This window comes from Geotrypetes seraphini, chromosome 9, assembly GCF_902459505.1.
Source record: "Geotrypetes seraphini chromosome 9, aGeoSer1.1, whole genome shotgun sequence".
NCBI classification, from domain to species: domain Eukaryota; kingdom Metazoa; phylum Chordata; class Amphibia; order Gymnophiona; family Dermophiidae; genus Geotrypetes; species Geotrypetes seraphini.
Genome location: NC_047092.1, coordinates 76118482 through 76144306, shown reverse-complemented (window position 1 = coordinate 76144306; position 25825 = coordinate 76118482). Strand labels below are relative to the sequence as shown.

The following is a 25825-nucleotide window of genomic DNA, read 5'->3' as shown; positions in this document are numbered from 1 at the left end:
AGGAAAGGAGAGACAGGGGAGATATGATTCAGACGTTCAAATACTTAAAGGGTCTTAATGTAGAACAAAATCTTTTCCAGAGAAAGGAAAATGGTAAAACCAGAGGACATAATTTGAGGTTGAGGGGTGGTAGATTCAGGGGCAATGTTAGGAAATTCTACTTTATGGAGAGGGTGGTGGATGCCTGGAATGCGCTCCTGAGAGAGGTGGTGGAGAGTAAAACTGTGACTGAGTTCAAAGAAGCGTGGGATGAACACAGAAGATTTAGAATCAGAAAATAATATTAAATATTGAACTAGGCCAGTTACTGGGCAGACTTGTACGGTCTGTGTCTGTGCATGGCCGTTTGGAGGAGGATGGGCAGGGGAGGGCTTCAATGGCTGGGAGGGTGTAGATGGGCTGGGGTAAGTCTTAACAGAGATTTCGGCAGTTGGAACCCAAGCATAGTACCGGGTAAAGCTTTGGATTCTAGCCCAGAAATAGTTAAGAAGAAAAAAAAAAAAAAAAAAAATTTAAATTGAATCAGGTTGGGCAGACTGGATGGACCATTCGGGTCTTTATCTGCCGTCATCTACTATGTTACTATGTTAGTTTATAACCAAGATCTCCTCCTCTTATGGCCCCTCATATTTTATTTTAAAAATGCTTAGATATGTTTTATAATTTTGTGGCATATCAAAGTTGAAATCTGAATTTGGAAACAAGGACCATAGCTGAATTCAAGAAAGAATTGTTAGTATTTTAGGTTGCAGTTGAGGAAAGTCTCTGTTTAGTGTTGAAAAAGTAGCCTTACAGATTACTTTTTTTTTTTTTGCAAAGGTCTTTCACAGCTAGATGCCCTAAATAGGATTGGTAAGATCGTTTGGGTCCACTCCAATTTGATTTTTGGCCGTTTCTAAAAGAAATATTGATGAACTAAATATTTTGCATGCAAATAATTTGCGTGGAGGTTCATCGTAATCCCCATTTCTCCCGTCCAATTGGTCATTGTGAGAGCGACTCTCACACATGTGCAGAACTGGCAGGAGAAGCCTGAACAGCTTATATAAAAATTTCAAAGCGATGCACACTTATAAAAAAATGAGCAAATAGACAAATAGACAAATAGAGACAGACATTGAACATTACTAACTATAAGTTAAGGTAAAAGAGTAGACCTACAATTTAATTACAAAAAGGAACAAAGGAAAAACATTGAGGTATGGGGTCTCAAATGTAGTGGGTGTGTTACAAATGCACAATATCTGTATCATTAAAAGATTATTAAAAAAAACCACTTACTGATGATGGCCCACCCCGACATCCCCTGACAAACTGGCACCGGGGGCCGACCCCCCCCTGTAGCAGTGAAAAAGGCAGGAGGGATGCCCACTTCCTCCTGCCATACAGCCCCCTCCCCCCACACAAGAAAAAATTGGCAGGAAGGATGCCCACTCCCTCCTGCCAAATGAGGCCTCCCCGCGCCAGGCGCTCCTCTCCAAATCACACCCTACCCTCCCCCCTACCCCCCCAAAAAAAGGCAAGAGGGATGCCCACTCTCTCATGCCACCGGATGCTCCTCCGAACTTCTCCCTGTGACCCCTCCCCCCAGTACCTTTGTCTGAAGAAAGCAGAAGGGAGGCTTGGTCCCTCCAGCTCTGAGGCCCGCTGATCCAAAATGGAGGGCCTTACACTCCTCGGTGCATCATGTGATGCATGAGGAGGGGTCTAAGGCCTTGACTGATTCAGTTGCCTAAGGCTCCTCCCTCCTTCTCTCTTCAGACAAAGGTACTGGGGGGGCGGTTTGGGGAGCATCCATTGACAGGAGGGAGTGGGCATCCCTCCTATCTTTTTTTTTTTGGGGGGGGGAAGAGAGGAAATCGTATCTAGGAGTGGCGCCTGGCACAAGGGGTCTCTGTTGGCAGGAGTGAGTTGGCATCCCTCCTGCCAATTTTTTCTTGAGCCGGGGGGAGGGGGGGAGCACTCGGTTTCTGGTGCCGGTTAATCAGGGGATGTCGTGGGGGGGGGACTTAATTTTTTTTTTTTTTTAAATGGAGCAGATATTTGCATGAGTAACATGTTATAAATATTTTTGTATCGGTAGGACAGGTAAGAAACTGGTCTTGACCAGTCGCTTTTTTCGGATCAGTGAGGCCCACTTGGAGTATTGTGTTCAGTTTTGGAGACTATATCTGGCGAAGGACGTTAGAAGACTTGAAGCGGTCCAGAGGAGGGCGATGAAAATGATAGGAGGCTTGCACCAGAAGACGTACGAAGAGAGACTAGAAGCCCGGAATATGTATACCCTAGAAGAAAGGAGGGACAGGGGAGATACGATTCAGAGGTTCAAATACTTGAAACGTATTAACGTAGAACAAAATCTTTTCCAGAGAAAGGAAAATGATAGAACCAGAGGATATAATTTGAGGTTAAGGGGGGATAGATTGAATCTAGTGTGGGACAGATGAGCCTGCCCTTAACACTGAGGACCTAAAAACAGCGTGATGCGTCCCATCCATCCACTAGTCACTCTCATCCATCCACTGGTCACTCTGGCCACTCTCAGGCTTACCAGAGGTAGGCCGAGGTCAGCATTCCCTCTCCTATGGCTTGAATGTCTAACAGCACTGTTGCCGCCACTCAGACTTTGATCCGTTCTCAGGTCGTCAGAGTCCACAAACTGATCTATGAGCAAGAGATAAAATTCAAGCTTATATCTCTCTCAAATGCTGTCCAGCAGCCAATGATCTAGGCAGATCTGCTCCCAGGATGACCCATAAACCAACAACCTCCTACCTATCTTTGGAGGTATGGCTACAGACCTGGTGTCATTCAGATTTCTTGGAGGCTGTTGTGGTGCGAGAAACAAAGGATTGAGGTCGCCTAGTGCTTCCATAGTTTTGTAGCGATCCCCAATACAATCTCTGTGCAGACAGTCTTCGTAAGTACTGTCGAAACCACCGAAACCCTTGAAAATTAGCTCGACCCAAGCCTCTAGGGTTTCATGCTCTGCTGTCTGGCAAAGCTTTAGGGTGATGATCTGCCACACTGGCCATAAGATGGTCCACTCTTACCAAATAGCATTTGTTCCTTAAAAGGAAGCCTGTTCAGTGTTGCTTAGAAGACGAATCTCCTGCTGAAACTTGGATCCTTGTTGGGACATTATTTTGGTAAAGAATAAATTGGTACCATTTGGTTTTAAGGACATCTCTTTTGCCTCTTCTAAATTTCTTCTCATTTTGAAAACATTTGCAGTATTCTCTGCGACTAAACTGTATACTAGACATTTGAATTTTTGTTCACATTTTATTTATAGTTCTTATTGCTACTTCCTGTAAATATTCTGCTATATGTGCATATCCTGAGGTATCAATTTTTTCTGCAACAAAGACATTACCTTCTGTTATTATAGAAGCACATAGAACAGGATCATTGTGGACATTACTCCCATCAAGACTTAGGTTAACAGTTTTACCCTCTAGACCTGTTGCATATTGTTCCATTTCTCTGTTATATACTTCATCCAGCAGTTTCCCTGCAACATCACCTCTGCTGGGTGGACTGTATCCTGGTCTCAGTGATTGAACCATATTAATGAAGTGTGGGTTTTTAATTAGATGGAAAGAAGAGTTTGTCAGATAACCAAACTGAACAAAATTTTTCATCAATTACCTCTAAAAAGCAATTTATTTAAAAAAAATCCTATTTAAATTTTAAAAAATCTGATGTAAAAAAAAAAAAATCCAATTTTTTAAAATCACTGATATTATCTACTCGACTCTGTCGTGCCCCCACCCCCTCCTGGTTTCTTTCTCCTAATCTTTAAAAAGACTTTCTGGTATACAGAACATCTGGGTTAACTGACAAGTGGGTTAACTTCCCCTAATTGCTGCTGTGCAGAAGGCATCATCTACAATTTCTTTAGCACCTCGGTGGGCTGTACTTACTCTCTTCAGTTTTTCCTTCTGCAAAAAAATTAAGAAGGTGTCTTTCTGATCTGCTCAGTGTCTATTTTATTATTTTCTGTTTTTTATCAGAATTTGGAGGCTTTCGGTGCTCAAGAAGACCCAAGTATCCCTGGAGCAGCTCTGCCTGGCAGAAGATGCAGACTCTGAGCAGCAGTCTGCAGCAAACAGGGCAACCTTTAGGGAACCTGTTTAAATGGCCTGCATTTTCATCTGTGGTGCTCAGAGTCCATACCCTGGGAGCTAGGCTCACCCTTGATTTATCAGGTGCTTGAGCGCAGGCTGTTTGGCCCCATGGTGGTCCAGAAATGGCTTTAGCCGACTGTGTTCCTTCCCCCGTCACTGTGAGTGGATCCATGAGGGTCTGAGGTCTCGGTCCACATTGGTCTAACATGAACGTTTAAACAAATACAAGAATACATATGCTATAATGTTATTGTTTTAGTTAAATAAAACTATTTAAATTGTTATTACAATAATTGATTATTTTTCTCCTTTCAATAAAGTACAGCAGAAAAGTTTCCAAATATGAATGATTAACCTATTTAAACTAGAGATAGTTCACCTTGCAATAATTTCATAATTATTTATTCCTAATAGTACGTGCAATCAATCAATAATTTTGGCTATAATGTAAAACTAGTTTGAAAAGTTATTTTTCTAAAAATGAAACCTTGATTTAAACCATGATTTAAAACAAGTCTGTCTGACTAGTGATTAAATCAAATCCACCCTGGGGGATACTCAGACTCCTCTGAGTTATTTTCTTCTGAAACTTGCATCTAATGGGTACCTCCTCCATTGTTCAGAACGCTGCCTGCACACCTCATTATTCCACAGGGTCATTATACCTACATTACTTCTCTCCTCAGGTTGCTTCACTGGCTCTCAGTCCGTCTCCACATACAATTCAAACTCCTCTTACTGATGTTCAAGTGTACTCGTTCTGCAGCTCCTCAATATCTCTCCTCTCTTGTTACTTCCTATACTCCCCTCTGGAAACTCCACTCAGACAAGTCCCTCCTTTCTGTACCCTTCTCCTCTACTGCCAGTTCTCATCTCCGTCCTTTCTACCTTGCTGCACCGCATGCTTGGAACAACCTGCCTGGCTCACTAGGGGCTCCTTTTACTAAGCTAAATTGCCGCGTGCTAGACCTTAACGCCAGCATTGAGCTGGCGTTATTCTAGAAGCTTACCATGCGTTAATTTTGTGCGTGCGCTAAAAACGCTAGCGCACCTTAGTAAAAGGAGCCCTAGGTCAGGCTCAGTCTGGCAGTATTCAAAGCCAAAAATCTACTTATTTGAAATTATGTTTAAACACTGACCCAACCAAATATCTGTCTGTCATTCCTTTAATAGTCCTCTACCGCCTTTTATCCCCCTCTGTGTTTCTGTTATAATTAGATTGTAAGCACTTCTGAGCAGTGAGCATCTCTTGCGTGTACAACAAACTGCATGTGCCTGGTAGCGCTATAGAAATAATAAATAGTTATTGTTGCACCCACAAAAACACCTTAAAAATTACCCCTAGGTGTGTGGGCTGAGCTGGCAGGAAAAATCTGTATCTCAGCCTAGTTGCTCTTAACAAATATTGTAGTATTCCTGTCTTTCTATGAAGAAGTAATTTTTCATCCACTTATTTAAATCCTTTTCAGGGGAAGGAAGAAAACAGCAAAGAATTCATATAGGCTAAGCAATGTCAGCATGCCTTGCCACAGGACTGATGCAATGGCCTCCAGGATCTTCTGGGCTGAACCTGGGGATCTTGCCTCTTCCTGTTAGGCTCCACGGAGTATGTTGTGTTGCTATTTTATGTTCCTGTTTTTTTCTGTTCTTGGGTTGTTGTTTTGTTTGTTTTTTTATATTCCCTAAGCCAGGAAAATCCAGTCAATTTTGTAGAGGAGCATGGAAGAACCATGGAGTAAAAGCTAAACTAGGAAAACCCAGCCAATTTTGTAGAAGAGCCTGGAAGCACCCATAAAGGTATGAGGGCAGGAGAAGGGGACCGAGACCCCTGTAGCAGGGCTTTTGGAGCTGAGCCATATGCCTGATCCAATGATTGCCAAAAGGTGATGACTGGGGAAGTGGAGCAGTGCTCTGTGCTCAACCACGTCTAGTTCATGGATAAAGGAACCTGGGAGCTGGTGATTAGGTTTGGCCAAGCTGTGTAGATCTGCTTGTGCTGCTGGGCTAGGACAAGGACAAGGTGTACCAGCCTGAACAACCTTACCATCTTCTCGATGTAGAGAAATACTGTTCTTTTCCAGTCAGCACCAGTCTTCTTTATAGCTGTGCAGTCACTGGGAAAGATCAATTTCTCTACCTCCATCTGTGTTTGTTCAGCCCAGACACTAAGGAAGTTGGATTTGTTTTGTATTGAATTACCACCAGCTATGTGTCATCACAAGTTGGGGAATGGAAGTGATGTGCTGCCTGGCAATGGGCTGTGACTAGGATGCCACCATTTAGTCACATCACTGTTATTAATAATAATAATACATTGATGTTAATTATGATGTTCAGGCTCATAAAGCCTAGTGAAAAAAAACCCAATAGGGAAGAGTACGAAATACTCTAATACAAAAATCTGAACCTGAAACAAACTACTCAAAGCCCTGCTGACAGAATAATACACCCAAAAGGGTATCACCTGTGAAACATTCCCGGACCATCTGAGGATATTTCCACAGGTGATACCCCTTTTGAGTGTATTATTGTGGCAGCAGGGCCTTGAGGAGGATTCCCTAGGTTAAGCTGTGAAAATGAGGACCAGTCCATCACAATCAATAATTACTTTTTGGGTTTCATTTGCTTTAATTGTTTAGTAGTGCATTCCACTCCTGTACTGTCTAGAATTGGGTCAGATTAATAAGCTGCAGCCAAGTTTTCACTAACCTATGATTAGTGTGCATTGTTTATTAAGATTTCTGGTTATTTGTGAATGAAAAGTATTTGATAAGGGAGAGGTGAGAATGCTTAAGTTAATATTTTTTAGACAATGTTGTTTGGCATACTTTTTTTTATACATTAACTTTATCTCACTGGCTCTTTTCAATAGAAAGCAAAGCCTTTTAACTTGCTATTCAGTTTGGGTATGTGCTATATTTATTATGCTTATAAATTTATTTTTACTTAAATGAGGTCATAAATAAATAAATTAAATATATACTTACACACACACAAACACATACGTTTTGGTTTTTTTTGTCAGTTGTTTATGTGATTTGATAACATCTGAGGATACAGCCTCTGGAAGAAACATGCCTATGTAGACTTGGGGGTGGGTCAGTAGAGTGTGCAGACCTGATGGGCTATGGCCCTTATCTGCCGTCATCTTCTATGTTTCTATGTCAAGAGATCACAGATTAAAACCTTTGACTTTCTTATCATCAATAAAATTGCTTCACTTTTTGTTTTTGTGGCACTATTTGGGTTTCTTTTTCTGAGTGCAGCACCAGCTTTCTCCTTTTTTACATGTTTTGTGGATGACATGCTATAAATAAATAAAGGAAGACTATTTAGTATGGCCTTTATTTACTATGGCTGCATATTAATCGCAACTAACTTTGCAATTACATGTTATTTGCTAATTATGATTTTTTTTTAAAAACAATGTAGCTAAAAAAATGTAATCACACTGTGATATCTCCTGTCTCCTCCTAACATCTCTCCCTTTCTTTTCTACTCCCAACTCCCATCCTCAGTGTGATCCAGCATCCCTGTTCCTGTCATGATTCACTATCTCTCCCTCTCTCAATCTCCCCACCACCTGGATCTAACTTAACAGTTATCTTCTATTGGGTCCCAGCAGCAGCGATGCACAAACACTGCTTGTGGCCTGATCTGAACTTTTCCCTCTGACATCACTTCTTGTTCCTATATGGATCTATTTTGGTGATGTGATTATAAAACAAGGTTTTAGCAGTATTTGGAATACACAGAGCAGACGTTTTTTTTTTGTTAGAAAAATGAACAATTCATGCCTTCTTTCAACATTCCCTTTTAAGTTCAACAAAAGAATAAATTTCAAGTCTGTCAATAAGGTGACTTGATTGTGAGGCAGATATCTGCTCCCCACTAGCACTATACCTGATGTCTTGTATGAGAGTTCCTTCGTCCTCGGCTAGAAGCATTATTAGCAGTACAGAATGGAAAAAGGAAACAGAGTAAATACAGGTAAAGATATAAGACAAAGGCGTTTCTTAAAATTTCACACAATATAATGGATTCCTTAAGTCAAGGGAAATCAAACTATTGCTTTCTCAAGATTTATATATGGGTCTCATCTTTCACACAATACCAACTAATAAAAAGTGATAAATGTGAATTCACTGCATTTCAAGAAGTAGATTATCTTTATTTGAACAAACTATTTCTAAACGAAGGGTATGATATTCAAGCAAGTTATGTATGCATAAGTTGGCTTATGCGTGTTCTTTCCTCCCTTACTACACAGATAAATTGGGTCAATAAACTTGATAAACAGCAAAATTTTATCTGTATAAGAAGGGGACAGCATTTGGGTAGGGACACATGTACTTATACATTAAAGTGCCAATAAATGGAATAAGTTATGAATTTAAAATTAGGCTTGATAAATAGCAGGCCTAATTCATAGCTGCTGATACAGGTACCGAACATATATATTTCAACGACCCAAAAGACTTTATACAGTAACTGATCCAGCTAAATATCAGGCCCCCAAACAACCATATGCTACACTGATAACATCCAAGATATGAGTCCTATGGGAATTTAATCTAAAGATTGAACTTTTACCTTTTCCTCTGACTTAAGGAAATATTATATTGATCAATTGGAAAAAGAGCTCCAGGAAAGACTGGAAATAATGAACTTCCTCAGTTTACATGAAGCCTGCACCATAAATAGTAAGACATAAGATCAGCCGATCAGAGGCTAGATGGCAGTACCTTGATGAATGATTCCAAATCCCCATTAAACTTAGCATTATACTGTGAGCGGGGTCTGGGCTTCCTGTGTTTCTGGGGTTTAGGGGGAACATTTGGAGGCCTAGGGAAGGGAATATAATTACTGAGCAACAATCTATATACATGTACCAAAAGGTCATGGCAGAAAAAATAAAGATGATCATACAAAGTAACATGTAATATGATATATACATTTCACTGCAGCTGTAAACCAAGCATTCTATTCAAAATGAAAGTCTAAGGGGGTAATAGTCAGCAAACAAGAGTCAGTGCTTTTTTAAGTCGTAGAAAACTGCAGACTGAACTGAGCTTGGATATTCATTGCAGGACCACGTCTCAGCTCTGGCACTGAATATCTGATTAGAGCAGCCAGCTGGAAATTAACCTATGTCAACATTCAGACTGGTGCATAGTCAGCTTGGCAGATAGTCAAGACAGCTTTTTGCTTTATCCATGTGCTTAACTGGTTAATTGTTTGAATATTGCTGCTAAAAGACTGAGTACTGGCTCTGCTTATAGACTGCTCCAGGACTATCCAAATAGTGTAGGCTTGGTTTGTGCTGATAATCAGCAGCACTGTCCAATTACGTGCCACTGTATATCAGTGAATAGTCAGGCATTAGTGATTTAACGGAGCAGGAGGCTCTCCTACTTGGTTAAATCACTTTGAATATTGACCCCTAAGTCTATAATTATCTTTTCCATGGGGATTTTAATAATCATTCCATGCACAAAATTTGCAGATATTTCTTTTTTGACAGTATGGATAATTCAAGTTAGTTTATTATCTTTCTTTAAAAATGCACAAACTGTAAGTCTCTGCAACATAAACTTTTGTAATATATTCAACTTATTTCCCAGCAAAGAAAATACAGTATGACAGGGCTAAACCCTCTTACAAAAGAATTAAAACAGTTTTCTAAAATGAGAAGTACAAGAAACATTTTCTAAAATATAGTTAATTCATACATTTAAAAATAAATTTTAGATCCTGAGGTTCAGACCCACAGTGATAATGGAGTCCAGATTTCTTAACTGTCCAGATTGATTGGGAGTGATTGCCCAGCCTGAGAAAGGAAGGAAGACTTCAGCCTTCATAAAGCTGCCCCTGTCAATCACTCCAGGAAAATTCTCCAAATGGATTACTTTTGCACATTCTACAACGGGAATAAACCTTACTCTGATGGATATGATCACACTCTCCATTTATAGCTAGGGCTATTAAAAACACTTCTGTATTGCCAAAGAGAATCTCCATATGAAATTCATAAGGTTTAACACACATATGCACCATAACAAGCATGTCATACCCAGCACTGAGACGTGTGGCCATTTTCAAATAAGAGGTCTAATTTACTGAGGAACAGTTAGATTTTGCTGTTATCAAACAATTGTTGCTATAATTAACGCATGGTAACGGAAAAGCCTCTGCATTCATCACTGAGGACATTCCCAGAATTCTGGGAGGACTGACATGCAATTAGCACAGAGGAAAAGTAGATATCATGTGTTAAGTGCATAATGGATAATATGAAATTGTGTTAATTACTCTGTTGCATGAATACCGTATTTTCACGCAAATAACACGCACCCATTATAAAACGCGCACACGTGTATAGCGCGCAGAAATCACGATGATAAGCACAAAAACTTTGGTATAACGCGCTCACGATTATACCGCGCATGCTGCCCGACTCTCCGTTCACCCCCCCTGACTTCCGTGCACTGCCCCGCCTCTCCGTGCGCTGTCCCGACTCTCCGTTCACCCCCCCCCTGACTTCCATGCACTGCCCTGACTTTCCGTGCGCTGTCCCGACCTCTCCGTTCACCCCCCCTGACTTCCGTGCACTGCCCTGACTTTCCGTGCGCTGTCCCGACTCTCCGTTCACCCCCCTGACTTCCGTGCACTGCCCCGCCTCTCCGTGCGCTGTCCCGACGCTCCGTTCACCCCCCCCCCGACGTCCGATTCATCCCCCCCCCCCCGGCAGGACCATTCGCACCCCACCACCGAAGGACCGCCGACTCCCCGACAATATCGGGCCAGGAGGGAGCCCAAACCCTCCTGGCCACGGCGACCCCCTACCCCCACCCCGCACTACATTACGGGCAGGAGGGATCCCCGGCCCTCCTGCCCTCGACGCAAACCCCCCCCCCCCCCAACGACCGCCCCCCCCAAGAACCTCCGACCGCTCCCCCAGCCGACCCGCGACCCCCCCTGGCGACCCCCACGACCCCCCCACCCCCCTTCCCCGTACCTTTGGTAGTTGGGCCAGAAGGGAGCCCAAACCCTCCTGGCCACGGCGACCCCCTAACCCACCCCGCACTACATTACGGGCAGGAGGGAATCCCAGGCCCTCCTGCCCTCGACGCAAACCCCCCTCCCCCCCAACGACCGCCCCCCCCAAGAACCTCCGACCGCTCCCCCAGCCGACCCGCGACCCCCCTGGCGACCCCCATGACCCCCCCACCCCCCTTCCCCGTACCTTTGGTAGTTGGCCGGACAGACGGGAGCCAAACCCGCCTGTCCGGCAGGCAGCCAACGAAGGAATGAGGCCGGATTGGCCCATCCGTCCTAAGCTCCGCCTACTGGTGGGGCCTAAGGCGCGTGGGCCAATCTGAATAGGCCCTGGAGCCTTAGGCCCACCTGGGGGCGCGGCCTGAGGCACATGGGCCAACCCGACCATGTGCCCTCAGGCCGCGCCCCCAGGTGGGACCTAAGGCTCCAGGGCCTATTCTGATTGGCCCACGCGCCTCTAGGCCCCACCAGTAGGCGGAGCTTTAGGACGGATGGGCCAATCGGCCTCATTCCTTCGTTGGCTGCCTGCCGGACAGGCGGGTTTGGCTCCCGTCTGTCCGGCCAACTTCCAAAGGTACGGGGAAGGGGGGTGGGGGGGTCGTGGGGGTCGGCCAGGGGGGTCGCGGGTCGGCTGGGGGGGCGGTCGGAGGTTCTTGGGGGGGGGACGGTCGTTGGGGGGGAGGGGGGTTTGCGTCGAGGGCAGGAGGGCCTGGGATCCCTCCTGCCCGTAATGTAGTGCGGGGGGGGGGTTAGGGGGGTCGCCGTGGCCAGGAGGGTTTGGGCTCCCTTCTGGCCCGATATTGTCGGGAAGTCGGCGGTCCTTCGGGGTGGGGGTGCGAGTGGTCCTGCCGGGGGGGGGATGTATCGGACGTCGGGGAGTCGGCGGGCAAGAGGGCTTGGGCTCCCTCTTGCTCCGATCGTGGATGCGGGTGCGGGTGGGAGCGCGTGCGAGTGGGTCGTTTCGGTGGTGGGGTGCGAGTGGTCCTGCTTGGGGGGGTGAATCGGGCGTCGGGCGGGGTGGGAACTATGTTTTAAAACTTTCGTATACCGCGCTCACGCATATAACGCGTGAGGGGTATGCGCGGTAGGTAAAAAACGCGTATAACGCGCGCGATATATGCGTGAAAATACGGTAATATGCAGTAACTAAATCCATATTAAATGTAAGGAGCAGCTCCTGCCCATTTCTTGCTCCCATAATGCTAATTTTATGCTTTAGCAGTTTAACTTATTCTTGCAGTATATCATTTTAGGTGAATTTCTCTCAAAAAGGTGGTAAATAAATCCCAATAAATAATAAATAAGGCTGTTTTCTAATATATGGAGAGTAATTCTATAAAGGGTGCTTAGTTTTAGATGCCAAGAAGGCATCTATTTGGTGGCCCATTTTATAAATTATAGCCCAAATACCAGTAAATTAAATATGTGTCTACCAACCACCTCTAATAGAATGCAGAAACAAACAATGGACTATGTTGGTGTATTTTCAATGTAGGGATCTTAACCGAAAAACCTCAGCCCCACCACTCCACCGCTATAATGATTTCTAAAGCGGGAGATTTCTGTGGTGCCCTCATCATAGGTAATTGGTTATTCACTGCTGTGATTATATTCATATAAATGCTTTTTATTTTATTTTTTTTCTTTTTCTTTATAATGAATGAAATAGTATAAAGTGTATACGAGTATATACTTAACTTCTATACACAGCTGGACCTGGGAGTCTGACCCGACATGTTTCGCACATTCCGTGCTGTCTCAAGGGTCTCCCGAGGTCACCGTAGTCATCCGACTCGCAAGTACAAAGTCTTTCACAGACTTTGTACTTGCGAGTCAGATGACTACGGCGACCTCGGGAGACCCTTGAGACAGCACGGAATGTGCGAAACATGTCGGGTCAGACTCCCAGGTCCAGCTGTGTATAGAAGTTAAGTATATACTCGTATACCACTTTTTATACTATTTCATTCATTATAAGGAAAAAGAAAAAAGAAAATAAAAAGCATTTATATGAATATAATCACAGCAGTGAATAACCAATTACCTATGATGAGGCACCACAGAAATCTCCCGCTTTAGAAATCATTATAGCGGTGGGAGTGGTGGGGCTGAGGTTTTTCGGTTAAGATCCCTACATTGAAATGCACCAACCTAGTCCTTGTTTGTTTCTGCATTTTATAAATTAGACATCTATTTTACATAATATTGGTCTAGCAGGTTAAATACACATATACTGTACATTTTAGGCACAATCATCTACACTAGTCATAGAGCTGATATAAACATTCACATCTAGATTGTTAAAATTCACATATAGATTAATATTCTTTACCCAGACTCCAATACGTTCATACCTACGTTCAAACTACATGTCATTGCATTTAGGCACCATTTTATAGAACAGAAAGTTGGACTATTACATAGCAAATGTCAGCAGATAAAAACATGAAAGGTATTCAGTCTGTCCTATATCGGTGCTTATGCTTGCATATGTGCACACCAGTAGTCTAGTCATCTACGCATGTTCTTGGTGCCTAACTGTTGCCGTGCTCCTTAGAGAACTACTATGCTGAAGTAATTTAGAGCAGGTTCACATTGTGAAGGCATGCAGTAACAACTTCCAACAATTTTTGAACATCTAGCACAGTGTAGTAAGTAGATTCTTAAATTGTTTACTTTCTTAGGGGGGGGGGGTTTCTGGTTATGAGCTGGTGACATAAATTCTGTTCAACCTGTAGTATGAGGGGGGACCAGAGATCTCAAATTGCGCAGAGATAGAATTGTGGCAAATATTACTTATTTCAAAAATAGTGCAGCACTGCCTCCTGCTGACTTTCTCTAATGAAATTTCCTCAGCTGCTAGAGGGGCAAAGCTGAAGAAGTGTAAACATGTCTCATCCCCTGCTTCTGAGCAGACATCTTGTAATAACAACCATGGGATTTTCCTGCTGTTATTCTGTGATTTTGGCCTGGTAGCAGGAAATGAAGTCCTTACATGTATCTTTGGCTGCCTGGAGAGTTGGGGAAAGCTGAAGTAATTTCATCAAAGAAAGCTGTCAGGAGGTGGTGCAACAACTTTTTTTTTAAAGCATGTAGTGTTTGCCACCATATTAACCCCCAAACTACCCTTATACTACAAAACATCCCCTACTGCTATCCCTTGATAAATATCTCATCACACCCTCAACTACCTCATGCCTCAAAACAACTACCCACCTCTATCCCAAGTCTCCCACCATCAAAACCTACCCCTCTCCACTACATCTAACTCCACAAAACTACCCCTCCTCCCCAAAACCATAGCATGAAATAATTTTATAATTCTGCTTGGAGTTAAAATATGTAGCAGGATGTATTTGGTTTTGTTGGAGGTAAATTATGTAAGTTTGCTGGAATTATTGCCCTGACCCAATACAGGTATGTGATTTAAATTATGGATTTATAGTAAAGTGAACTTCTATTTGAATTTAAGTTAAAATATATTAATTTGATGGATTTAAAAGTGAATTTCTGATTTGGTTTTTGAGCCAGCCCTGCTTCCAGCCACCTTATCCAGGTGTTGTGTTAATGCACTTACTACGAAAGGACTGAGCCCATCTGCCTTCAGGAAAGAGTTAAGTACACCTATTCAGAAAAAAAAAGGACAGCCAGGGTGGATACCTGAGCTAAACAGAACTCTGCTACTATCAGTAGAACAGGATGTAGGTCAGAAGCTCTTCACACCAAATTCATCTCTGGACTACTCCAATTGGCAAGAACAATAGAAGCTCATCACACCATTTTAAGCCACTAAAAAAAGATTCAATCAGATCACCTCATCTGCCTATCCTCCATTTTAAACCACTCAGACATAGATTCACACCACATCAAGCAGGGACAGTAACAATACTCTGTATTGGGAAACCATTTTAAGCCATTGTAATTCAATCATGACACTACCAAGGAACAGAGAAAAAGGTTGTACTGCTATGCATCATGGGTCCAGAGAATTTAATCATGACATCATTCACCTAGTATTCTATTTTTAGAACAGGTCTCAACCCTATAAATATGAAGTGGAATCCTTTCTAACAGACACTCTCTCTCCCTCTGGAAGTAGCCTGGATCAAGCTGCAACAACTCTTATTTTCCCTGGATCACCATGCTGCAACATCACTCTCGGGCCTACCATGTGGCCTTTTCTCCATTTTAAGGACTATTCACATTGTGAGAAACTTTTTGAATCCAGATAAATTGATCCTTCTGCTTTAGCAACATTTGTCTTGTGTAATTATATTATCTTTGCTTAAAGTCCTATCTGTAACTGCTTTACCTGCTTGATTTTAATTTAAAAATTACTCTTGCTGTAAAAAAAGAAAATAAATTTTCAGTTTGCTTATAAAATGTTCTGAGTCTTAATTCTTGAATAAGCATTCACATATATTATATTTAATTATTACAGAGCTAAGTTTTTAATCAAGCGAGCTAACTTTCCCCAAATTAATAGTTCTTTTAATATATATTTCTCTAAGCCAGAGAGTGATACAGCTTATTGGTAGAGTTCCATCCATTTAATAATAATTTTGTAACAAAACTACTCTATCACTCCCAACTACTCCCCAGCAAAAAGGAAAGAATGGAGTTTGAAATTTGTGATGAGAAGAAAAGAATTAGGAATGACTTGCCCAATGACCAGAGTTACTAAGGAGGAATGTATGGAGAAGTATGAGAAGAGAAATAATGAGGAGCAACAGAATTAATACACTTGTAGAAGAGTAAAAGAAACTGGAACTGTATGCAGAGAGTTAAAGAGCCAATGAAAAGACTGAAGCAAAGTTATAACAGTATAACAATATTGGCAGAAAATAAGTCATGCAGCTGAATTTTGATAGACTGAAGTGGATAGAGAATATTTAGTGGAAGACCTGTGGAAAGAAGGTTGCAGTAGTCTAGGTGAGAAGAATACAGATGTTCTGGTATCATTTTCAGAAAAAAAGAGATCTATTTATCATATTACCAAAATAGATCTCTTCTTTACTGAAACAACAGGTTTTAGCAGTTTGTTGGATATGTGTAGAGAAACAGAGAGGAATAAAAATAACCCCAGATCAGAAGTTAGGGGGACCAGAAGAATGACAGGATCGTCCACAGACATAGAGAAAGGGGGTATGGAGAGAGGTAAGTTTAAGGTGAAAGATAAGAAGCAGCCTTGGCCATGTTAAGTTTCTAATAGCAGCAGAACATCCAGGTGGTATGTCAAACAGGTTGAATTACTAGTGAAATTTACAGTGCAAAGAGGTAGATGTCTGAGTCATTAACAAGGGTGGAACTGAAAATCATGGACGATCAGAGCATGAAGGGAACAATTACAGAAAGAGAAGAAATCCCAAGTCAGAACCCTAAGGTACAGTGGTTAATAGTTGAATAGCACTGGAGGAAGAGATACAGGAACAGAGAAAAATGATGGTAGATAAAGACCATATGGCCTATCTAATCTGCCTAACCATGCCCTCTGCTATCTCTTCCTCTCCCTTAGAGATCCAATGTACTTGTCCCAAGCTTTCTTGAATTCAGATACACTTTTTGCCTTCACCACCCTTACCAGGAGGCTGTTTCACGTGTTTATCACCCTTTCAAAGAAAGGTATTTTCTGAGGTTTACTTCTGAGTCTATCCCCTTTCACCTGCATCCTATGTCTCCCAATTTCAGAGTTTCCTTTCATTTGAGAAATATCTCATGTACATTTATGCTACATAGGTATTTAAATGTCTCTATCATATCTCCTCTCTCCTGCCTATCCTCCAAAGTATATATATTGAGATCTTTGTTGATTCCCACATAACGAAGACCACCAACTATTTTAGTAGCTGTCCTCTTGCCCAACTCCATCATGTTTAAATCTTTTTGTGGTGCAGTCTCCTGAACAATGCACAATATTCTAAATGGGGTTTTACCAGAGTCTTACACAGGGGCATCATTACCTCTTTTTTCCTAATGGCCATTCCTCCCTCTGCACTCAGGCATCCTTCTAACTTTTGCTGTCGCCTTTTCAATCTGTTTGGCCACCACATACAATCACACCCAAGTCCCGCTCCTCTTTTGTATACAAAGCACATAGTAAAAGGTGTGATATGAAAGAAAAAACAAAGAAAGAAAATAGTTGTTAAATTTAAGTGAGGACATACGTATTAAGAAAGAAGTGATGATCAACAATTAAAAAAAAATAGGAATAGTTGAGGAAGAATGAGGATTGAATAATGGCCCTTGGATTTTGACAGGAAGAGGTCACTGGAGTCTCTGGCAATGACTGTTTCAGTAGAATATAGAAGGTAAAAGCCAGATTGGAACAGAGCAAGAACAATTTAAGATGAAAATAAATCAAAACAGACGAGGTATATAGCATATTTGAACAGTTTGGATGTGAATGGGAGAAGGGAAATAGGCCGATAGTTAGCAGGGCACGTAAGATCCAGTGAAGGTTTTTGGAGGAATGGAGTGATTAAATCACAAGCAAAGGCAAAAGAGGTGGTGTTCAAGAAATACAGAAAAAGGCAATACAGATTACCAAGCAAACCTCAAAGAAGCAAAGAGGGAAATATGGCTAGCAAAAGCACAGGTAAAAGAAAAAATAGCTAAAAATTTCAGGAGAGGTGTTGAGATTTATTTTTTTTTTTTTTAGATATGTTGGAGAAAGTAAGAAGACTAGAAATAGAATAGTAAGACTGAGAGCTGCTCACTCCTGCATTGTGGAGAGTGATGTGTAAAAAATGGACATGCAAAACAAACGTGACCCATTGGGTAAAAAGGTACCAAAAAAGAGATTAAGTTCTTACCCTAATATCTTTTCCATTAGATAGGAATGGTATGCTGAACTTTAGGGTACTCTGTCCATTCTCAAGAGCATACTGCAAAAAGATGTGTCACAGCTTTGGAAACCTCCTCCTTCTCCCAGGAGTCTGCTAACCCCTTCAGTTTGTTCCAAAGCATGCAAGAGCTCTAGAGTAAAAGACATGAGAAGGAGGGACATGGGGAACTCCCCAAAACCAAGGTTCTGATCTGTTCATATAATGTTATAACAGTCAATAATGAAATTAATTTATAAGTATAAATGAACAAATATTACCACTGAACAATAAAACACATCAAATAAAAGCAACAGTTTTAATATTAGTGGAGCTCAATTATCTCTTAATGGTCCTATTTACAAACCGATTCTGAACTCATAGTCTGACTAGCAGATAAGTCTTAGCTATGGGGAGGACCATGAAGCATAAGGTAGAAACAGGCGCATCAGAAATTATCAGGTGGAGGGTTCATCATACCATTCTTATCTATTAGAAAAGATATTATCAAGGTAAGAACCTAATCTCTTTTTCCAGTGCAATAGGAATGGTATGCTGAACTTTAGGGACATACCCGAAGTCCCATGTGGAAGAGATAAGCCTGATTTCAGTACTAAGGATCCAAAAGCAGAATCCTCTTGCGCCGACACATTCACTCTATAGAATCTAGTGAAAGTGTGTAGGGAAGACCATACTCTCACTAAATGGTTTGTAGATGTCGCAGATATGCAGATAACAAAAATATCAAAGAAATTCAAGTAAAAGGATGCCCAAAATAAATCACCACGTCTTGAGTTGCTTATTAGTAAGAATGCCGAGGGGCCATTTTTATGACAGGAGTGGAAGCGGGTGTATGATCGCTGTGGGTAAAGCTATCATTTTTTTTGATTGATTTCTAATGTTTTTTTTGGAAACTTTCTACAATTTGTTTTTTATGTTTTGCAGCAAATTCCTGAAGAAGCATTTTTTGTGAAACAGGGGGCCCTGTTGGATGTTTTGGAAGAATGTTTAGCTTGAATGATTGGTAGCTTTTCTTCCATGGAGCAGTTTCTCCTGGACCTGTTGGGCCGCCGCGTGAGCGGACTGCTGGGCATGATGGACCTCAGGTCTGACCCGCGGAGGCATTGCTTATGTTCTTTCTTAACCCCAGGACTACACTTGAATACCAATACTCAGATAAGTGACTTCTATTTGAAAACAATTGTTCAATGTAAGAGACTAATTTTGAAACAAGAAGAAAATTTGAAAATTATAAGAAAACTATAAGAAAAATTAAGAATAGAATTTCACATGTAATTTGGGAGTTTTTTTGACCAAGAATGTGTCTGCTAGGATTAAATTCTGTTTAAAACTAGCCTGTCTATGTGGGAAGCCTATAGAGCCCCTATTAGACACTGAGGTCTTTTCTCCCTTTTTTTGGAAAGAAAGGTGATTTTTTGTCCTGTATTTTTGGAGGGTGCAGTAATTTTGCAGATATGTAGATGTCATAGGGATGAAGTGTTATGTAGATGCTGTAGCTGGTTTAAAAAACAAAGAGATTGCAGAGAAGAATGTACAAGTCGCAGGAATTTTATTAAAAGTCAATAAAATATAATCCAAAGGATGGCTCTCATGTGCATAGGGACCAGATCCAACACGGTAGGTGTTTCGGAGAAACACACCTTCCTTAGGGGCCCAAGTTGTCCTATGCTGTACTATTTGAGAACCTTGTAGATAGCAACGGTGTTGAACTGAATCCGTAACCACATTCGGTGCCCACTGAGCGTTTGCTACCCAGTAGCAGTTACAGATTCAATTCAACATCATTGCTATCTACAAGGTTCTCAAATAGTGCAGCATAGGATAACTTGGACCCCTGAGGAAGAAGTGTTTCTCCGAAACACGGACCGTGTTGGATTCGGTCCCTATGCACCTGAGCCATCCTTTGGATTATATTTTATTGACGTTTAATAAAATTTTGCGACTTGTACATTCTTCTCTGCAGTCTCTTTTTTTGTTTTTGACTTGACTTGATTACTGCAGACTCGTTGGATTTTTCTTTGTTGTAGCTGGTTTTAAGAAAGATTTGGACAATTTCCTGGAGGAAAAGTCCATAGTCTGTTATTGAGACAGACATGGGGGAAACCACTGCTTGCTCTGGATCGGTAGTATGGAATGTTGCTACTATTTGGGTTTTGGCCAGGTACTAGTGTCCTGGATTGGCCACCGTGAGGATGGGCTACTGGGGTTGGTAGCATGGAATGTTGCTACTTTTGGGAGTTTTGCTATGTACTAGTGACCTGGATTGGCCACTGTGAAGCCAGGTTACTGGACTAGATGGACCACTGGTCTGACCCAGTAAGGCTATTCTTATCTTCTTATGTTTCAGAGAAGATTGAGAAGTTAGAAAAAAAATAAAAATCAGAAAAATCTGAGATGGTTGCTGCTGGTGAATTTTAGTGCTAAAAAACAAGTTAAAATCACTTCAGGGTTGACAAAAAAACTAAAAAAAACCCCAGGATTTTAGGGGAAGGGACCAAGGCCCTAACTGTAGAAACAGTTAAAACCAGCTTATGAAGAACCCTCCCCTCCTGATTTTTCCCACAGGCTGTCACAGCCTTACTCACAGACCATGTGCTGAGGAAATGGTGTTGCTACTTCCTGCTTTTTCCTTAGGTCTCTCTTAGTGTATCCCAGGTTGCAATGGGAAGGGGGCCTATGGCCCCGATTGACCCAGGCACCTAAGGTCCCCCCATAGGAGGGGCCTTAGGCACTCAGGCCAATCAGGGCCTTAGGCCCCTCTCTGGTTCATCTCAGGATGCACCAGGAAGGGGAAGGCCACCATTTTCAAAAAGCGGGCAGCTGGTTAAAGCGAGTAGACATCCCTCTGACTGGTCTTCCTTACACAGGTATTGGGAGGGAGCGGGTGACAGAAGGGAGTGGGTATCCCTCCTGTTGCTGGGGGAGGGAGTTAGTTTGGTTGAGGGTGGACTGTGGCAGTGGGGGGGGGAGTGGTCAAACCACCCACTGTGGGAGGAGGGATGCGCCAGCTTGGTTGGCGGGAGGGTAGTCGAAGGCAGCAGCGGGAGTGGGAATCCCTCCTGCTGAGGGAGGGGGTGACAGCTGTGGCAGCGGCAGGAGAGAGTGGGAATCCCTCCTGCTTGTTGGGGGGGGGGGTCTTATGTGGCAGCTGGCTCAGCTGATTGGGGGGATTCTCCTGCCGTGACCGGCTTATGGCTGCTACGGAGTAGCGGCAAAGATAGGCGGCTGAAATGTAGGCCACGGTTTTCCGGGCCTATATGTAAGCTGCTTATCGGCTGAATACGTATGATTATATAACTGGCACCCTCGTATGATTGACACGTGATCGATGGCCGTTTTTAAGGTGGCCTCTGACTTGGGCACCAGTTATAGAATCCGGGAGTGAGTCCTTAATTTTGCAGTTTTGCTTTTTTAAAGATTTTTTAGTGTTTCTAATATTTCCTGTAGATCAGGGGTGTCAAACTCCCTCTGTTCCTTCCCTCCCTCCATTCTGGCTTCCAGGTCTCACCTTCAAAGCAGCCTGCAGAGGATCGCCGGTCAGATGTAGCGAACCGAGCAGGCTGCTGTCGACCTCCACAGCACATTCCCTCTGCCACAGTCCCCTACGTCAAAGGAGGGGTGGGACCCCGGCAGAGGCAACGTGCTGCAGAGGCCGATGGCAGCCTGCTAGGTTCGCTACAACATGGTGATCCTCTGCAGGCTGCTTTGAAGGTGAGATCGGGAAGCCGGAGGACGCTAGAAAGAAGGCGGGTCCTGGTGAAGAAGTACACGGAGGGATGGAAGGAGGGGTCCAATCAGACGTGCATATGCCGGACCAAGGATGGGGGGGAGGGGAAAAAATATTGGGTCTAATAACAGAGGAGAGGGAGAGAGATGCTGTGGTGGAGGGGGGGGGGGGGGGAGGATAGAGATACTGGATAGGTGGATAGTTGGGAAGAGAAAGGGAGAGATGGTGGACCTTGGGGTGGTGGGGAAGGAGGGAGAGATACTGGATGAAAGGGTAGTTGAGAAAAGGAGAAATGGTGGATCTGGGGATGGTGGGGGGTTCATCGCTGCAGCTGTGGAGATGGAGACAAAAAAAAGGAAAGATATCAGATACAGAGATGGAAGATGGATGGCACAGAGAAAGAAGGAAATAACAAGAGATCCTGGCAAATGAGTTATCAGAAGACAACCAAAGCCTGGGTCCACCATGGTTTGAATAATGACCAGACAACAAAAGGTACAAAAAATAATTCTATTTTCTGTTTTGTGATTACAATATGTCAGATTTGAAATGTGTATTCTGCCAGAGCTGATGTTAGACAGCAAGCGTGAACTAGGACCTAAAAGAGAGAGGAAAAGTATTTTTTCATTAATTTTTTTTTACATCATAGAGCCGGCATGGGGTTGGAGAGGTTGTAACCCTATACTTCTACTAAGATTAAGGGGTGCATTTAGTGTGCGCTAAAAGAACCCCTAAGTATCTTATTAAAAAAATTAGGTCTGTGACTTAGCCTATGTTTTAGATTTCAGTCCCTTAAGTGATTGAGTTCGATACCCCTGCTGTAGAATTATATTATTGTTTGTAACATAAAACACCCTTTTCTTCATTTTTTAATATACACATTAACAGTATGAAAGCTTGAGCACTATGATAATTTATGTATCCATATTATCTCTCTCTATATCTATCTACCTATCTATATACATACACACACTGTAGTTTAGACACAAGCACCTTTATCAAAATGTTTATTAGGCACATCTCACTGAGAGATTGTCTCATATTTATATCAGAGTGAACAGCTTGTGTTTGACATTGTCAAGTACTTAAGTAGGAACATTATTTTATTTTATATGGTTGGAATTTAACACTTTCATGTTTCTTATTCTTTTTTTGTTGTGATTATAGTTTTTAGACATATAAGGGAAGATTAGGTTCTTACCTTGATAACCATTCCCATAATAGGGCATACAAGTCCTGACAAGTGGGTTAATGTCCCTTAACTGTGAGCTGTGCAGAAGGAATCATTTACAATTTCTTCAGCTCCACCTCCTTCCTCAGTAAGCTGTAGTGTTATTCTTCAATTTGTACCAAAGTAGTCAATAACCACTACAATAGGAGACATAAGAAGGAGGAGTATGGGGAACTTCTCCAACAACACACTTCTGTTCTGCTTTGTAACAAGTTATAATGAAAAATGTTAATCAAAACAATCAAGCCACCTATTTGAGTGCAACCAGCACTAATATTTTAAGGAAACATGATGGCAGATAAAGGCCAATTGGCCCATCTAGTCTGCTCATCCGCAGTAACCATTATCTCTTTCTCTCTTTGAGAGATCCTACATGCCTATCTCATGCCTTCTTGAATTCAGACACAGTCTCTGTCTCCACCACTTCTTCCGGGAAACTGTTCCACGCATCTACCACCATTTCTGTAAAAAATTATTTCCTTAGGATTATTCCTGAGTCTATCACCTCTTAACTTCATCCTATGCTCTCTCATTCCAGAGCTTCATTTCAAATGAAAGAGACTTGACTCATGTGCATTTACGCCACATAGGTATTTAAATGTCTCTATCATATCTCCTCTCCCACATTTCCTCTAAAGTATAAATATTGAGATCTTTAAGTCTATCCCCATATGCCTTATGATGTAAGGATTGTAAGGGTTAAAACAAACCGCCATATAAGCATTCAGCATCTCACTTTTGCGGTGTACAGTTAGATCGCATTGATTGCTTTAACACATTACCAATTGCTTTGCTTATTACCAATTTATATGGTGGTTTGTTTTAACCCTTACAACTAATGGACCCCTGAATAAGGCGTGTTCTCCGAAACACGGACCGAGTCGGGTCCCAGGGTTTGTAAAAAAAAAAAAAAAAAAATGGTTACAATAGTTACCACATTTTATATTTCGTTTAATAAATACAGCCTGCATCTTGTACATACTGTCTGCAGTTTTCTCTTTTGTTTTTTGCTCCAGAATTGTACACAATATTCTAAATGAGGTCACAACCTAGCATCCTTCTTGCTTTCTCTGTTACCTTTTCAACCTGTTTGGCCACCTTAATATCATCACAAACAATCAAACCCAAGTCCTGCTCTTCTGTCGTGCACAAAAGTTCTTCTCCCCCTAAACTGTACTGTTCCTTTGTGTTTTTGCAGCCCAATGCATGACCTTGCATTTCTTAGTATTAAATTTTAGCTGATAAATTCCAGACCATTCTTCAAGCTTCTCTAGGTCTTTCTTCATGTTATTCACACCATCCGGAATGTCTACTCTATTGCAGATTTTGGTATTATCTGCAAAGAGGCAAATCTTACCTGACCGCCCTTCAACAATACCGCTTATAAAAATGTTAAAAAGAACAGGCCCAAAAACCAAACTTTGAGGCACACCACTGGTAACATCCTTTTCCTCAGAGCAATCTCCTTTGACCACTGTCATCTTTCACTTAACCAGTTCCTGACCCAGCCCATCACTTTGAGGCCATCCCAAGAGCACTCAGTTTATTTATTAGAAATCTGTGTCAAAGGCTTTGCTAAAATCTAAATACACTACATCTAGTGCACTCCCTCTACCCAATTCTCCGGACACCCAGTCAAAGAAATTGATCAGATTTGTCTAACAAGATCTACCTCTAGTGAATCCATGTTGCCTCTGGTCCTGTAATCACAGGGTTCCAGAAACTTCACCATTCTCTGTTTCCATTAATTTGCTTACCACAGAAGTCAGACTTACTGGCCTGTAATTCCCTACTTCTTTCTTACTTTTACTTTTGTGTAGAGGACCACATCCGTCTTTCTCCTGTCCTCCGGTATCACTCCCGATTCTTGAGACTCATTGAAAAGATCAGTCAATGGAGCCACCAGTGTTTGTATACTCTCAATTGTATACTTCTGTTTTGCTCAGTCTACCATTCAGTGCAAACCTGGCATGATATGGGGTAAAGTGTCTGAGGGGTCTAATATAATTGATTTTAAGTCAAATAGAGGCTTTTTAATCAAAATCAGGAAATCCAAGATGGCCACCACGGCAGCATTTTGGCATCACAAAATGTCCCAGGAAAGCTGCGGGGTTTTTGGAGGTGGGGAATCCTATAGCTAGCCCCCAGAAATCTATAAAACAGCTATTTTGAAATTCCCTTAATTTTCCCGTGGGCTATAATAGCCTGTACTCACTGTGCTGCACTGGTGTTATTATCTGCTTCAGCACATACTATAGCTGGATACCGAAAAGACCACTCCCTCAAGCAAGCATATACTCAGTCTAGGACGCTACTTTTTTGGGGTTGCTAGTTGGCCCAAAGCCAGACTAAGACCTCAGACCCCCCCCACATGGCAATGGGTGGGGGTGATAATGCAGGCAGCAGCCAAGAAAGCCCTCCTGGCCCACTACAGGGACAAACAGACTGCGCGCAAGCACTAGATAAATCAGGGCTGAGCCTGGCTACCAGGTGAATAGTCCCCAGGCTCCTTAACTGTTAGTACAGGCAGCTAGACAAGTTCTTTCAAAGGGTTGCCCTTTTAGCTGCAGACTGTTATTCTGAGGATCTGTGTCTCCTTCCAGGCAGAACTGCCCCAGGGTTACTGGTGACCTCTTGAGTACCAAAAGCCTCAGAATTCAGATAAAAAAAAACCAAAATAACAAAGCTTCTCAAAGCAGATTAGAAACAGATACATGATGGTAGATAAAGGTTAAATGGCCCATCCAGAACATCCGCTATCTCCTCCTCTTCTTGAGATCCCATTTGCCTGTCTCATGCTATCTTGAAAGGCCTTCCAAGCTCACATGCAAAAGGA

At 42.3% G+C, this 25825-nt stretch overlaps 1 protein-coding gene across 3 annotated transcripts in view; it reads right to left on the bottom strand.

The window, feature by feature from the left end:
* The window catches only part of SRGAP1 (SLIT-ROBO Rho GTPase activating protein 1), a 299333-nt gene that overhangs the window by 64077 nt on the left and 209431 nt on the right, over nucleotides 1-25825 (bottom strand). For 2 of the 3 annotated variants that reach the window (XM_033959332.1, XM_033959334.1), the window contains exon 12: nucleotides 8876-8975. In XM_033959332.1, the coding sequence (XP_033815223.1) occupies nucleotides 8876-8975 (100 nt within the window). Of the gene's footprint in view, nucleotides 1-8033; nucleotides 8068-8875; nucleotides 8976-25825 lie in introns of all 3 variants that reach the window. The other variant, XM_033959333.1, reaches the window with a different exon arrangement.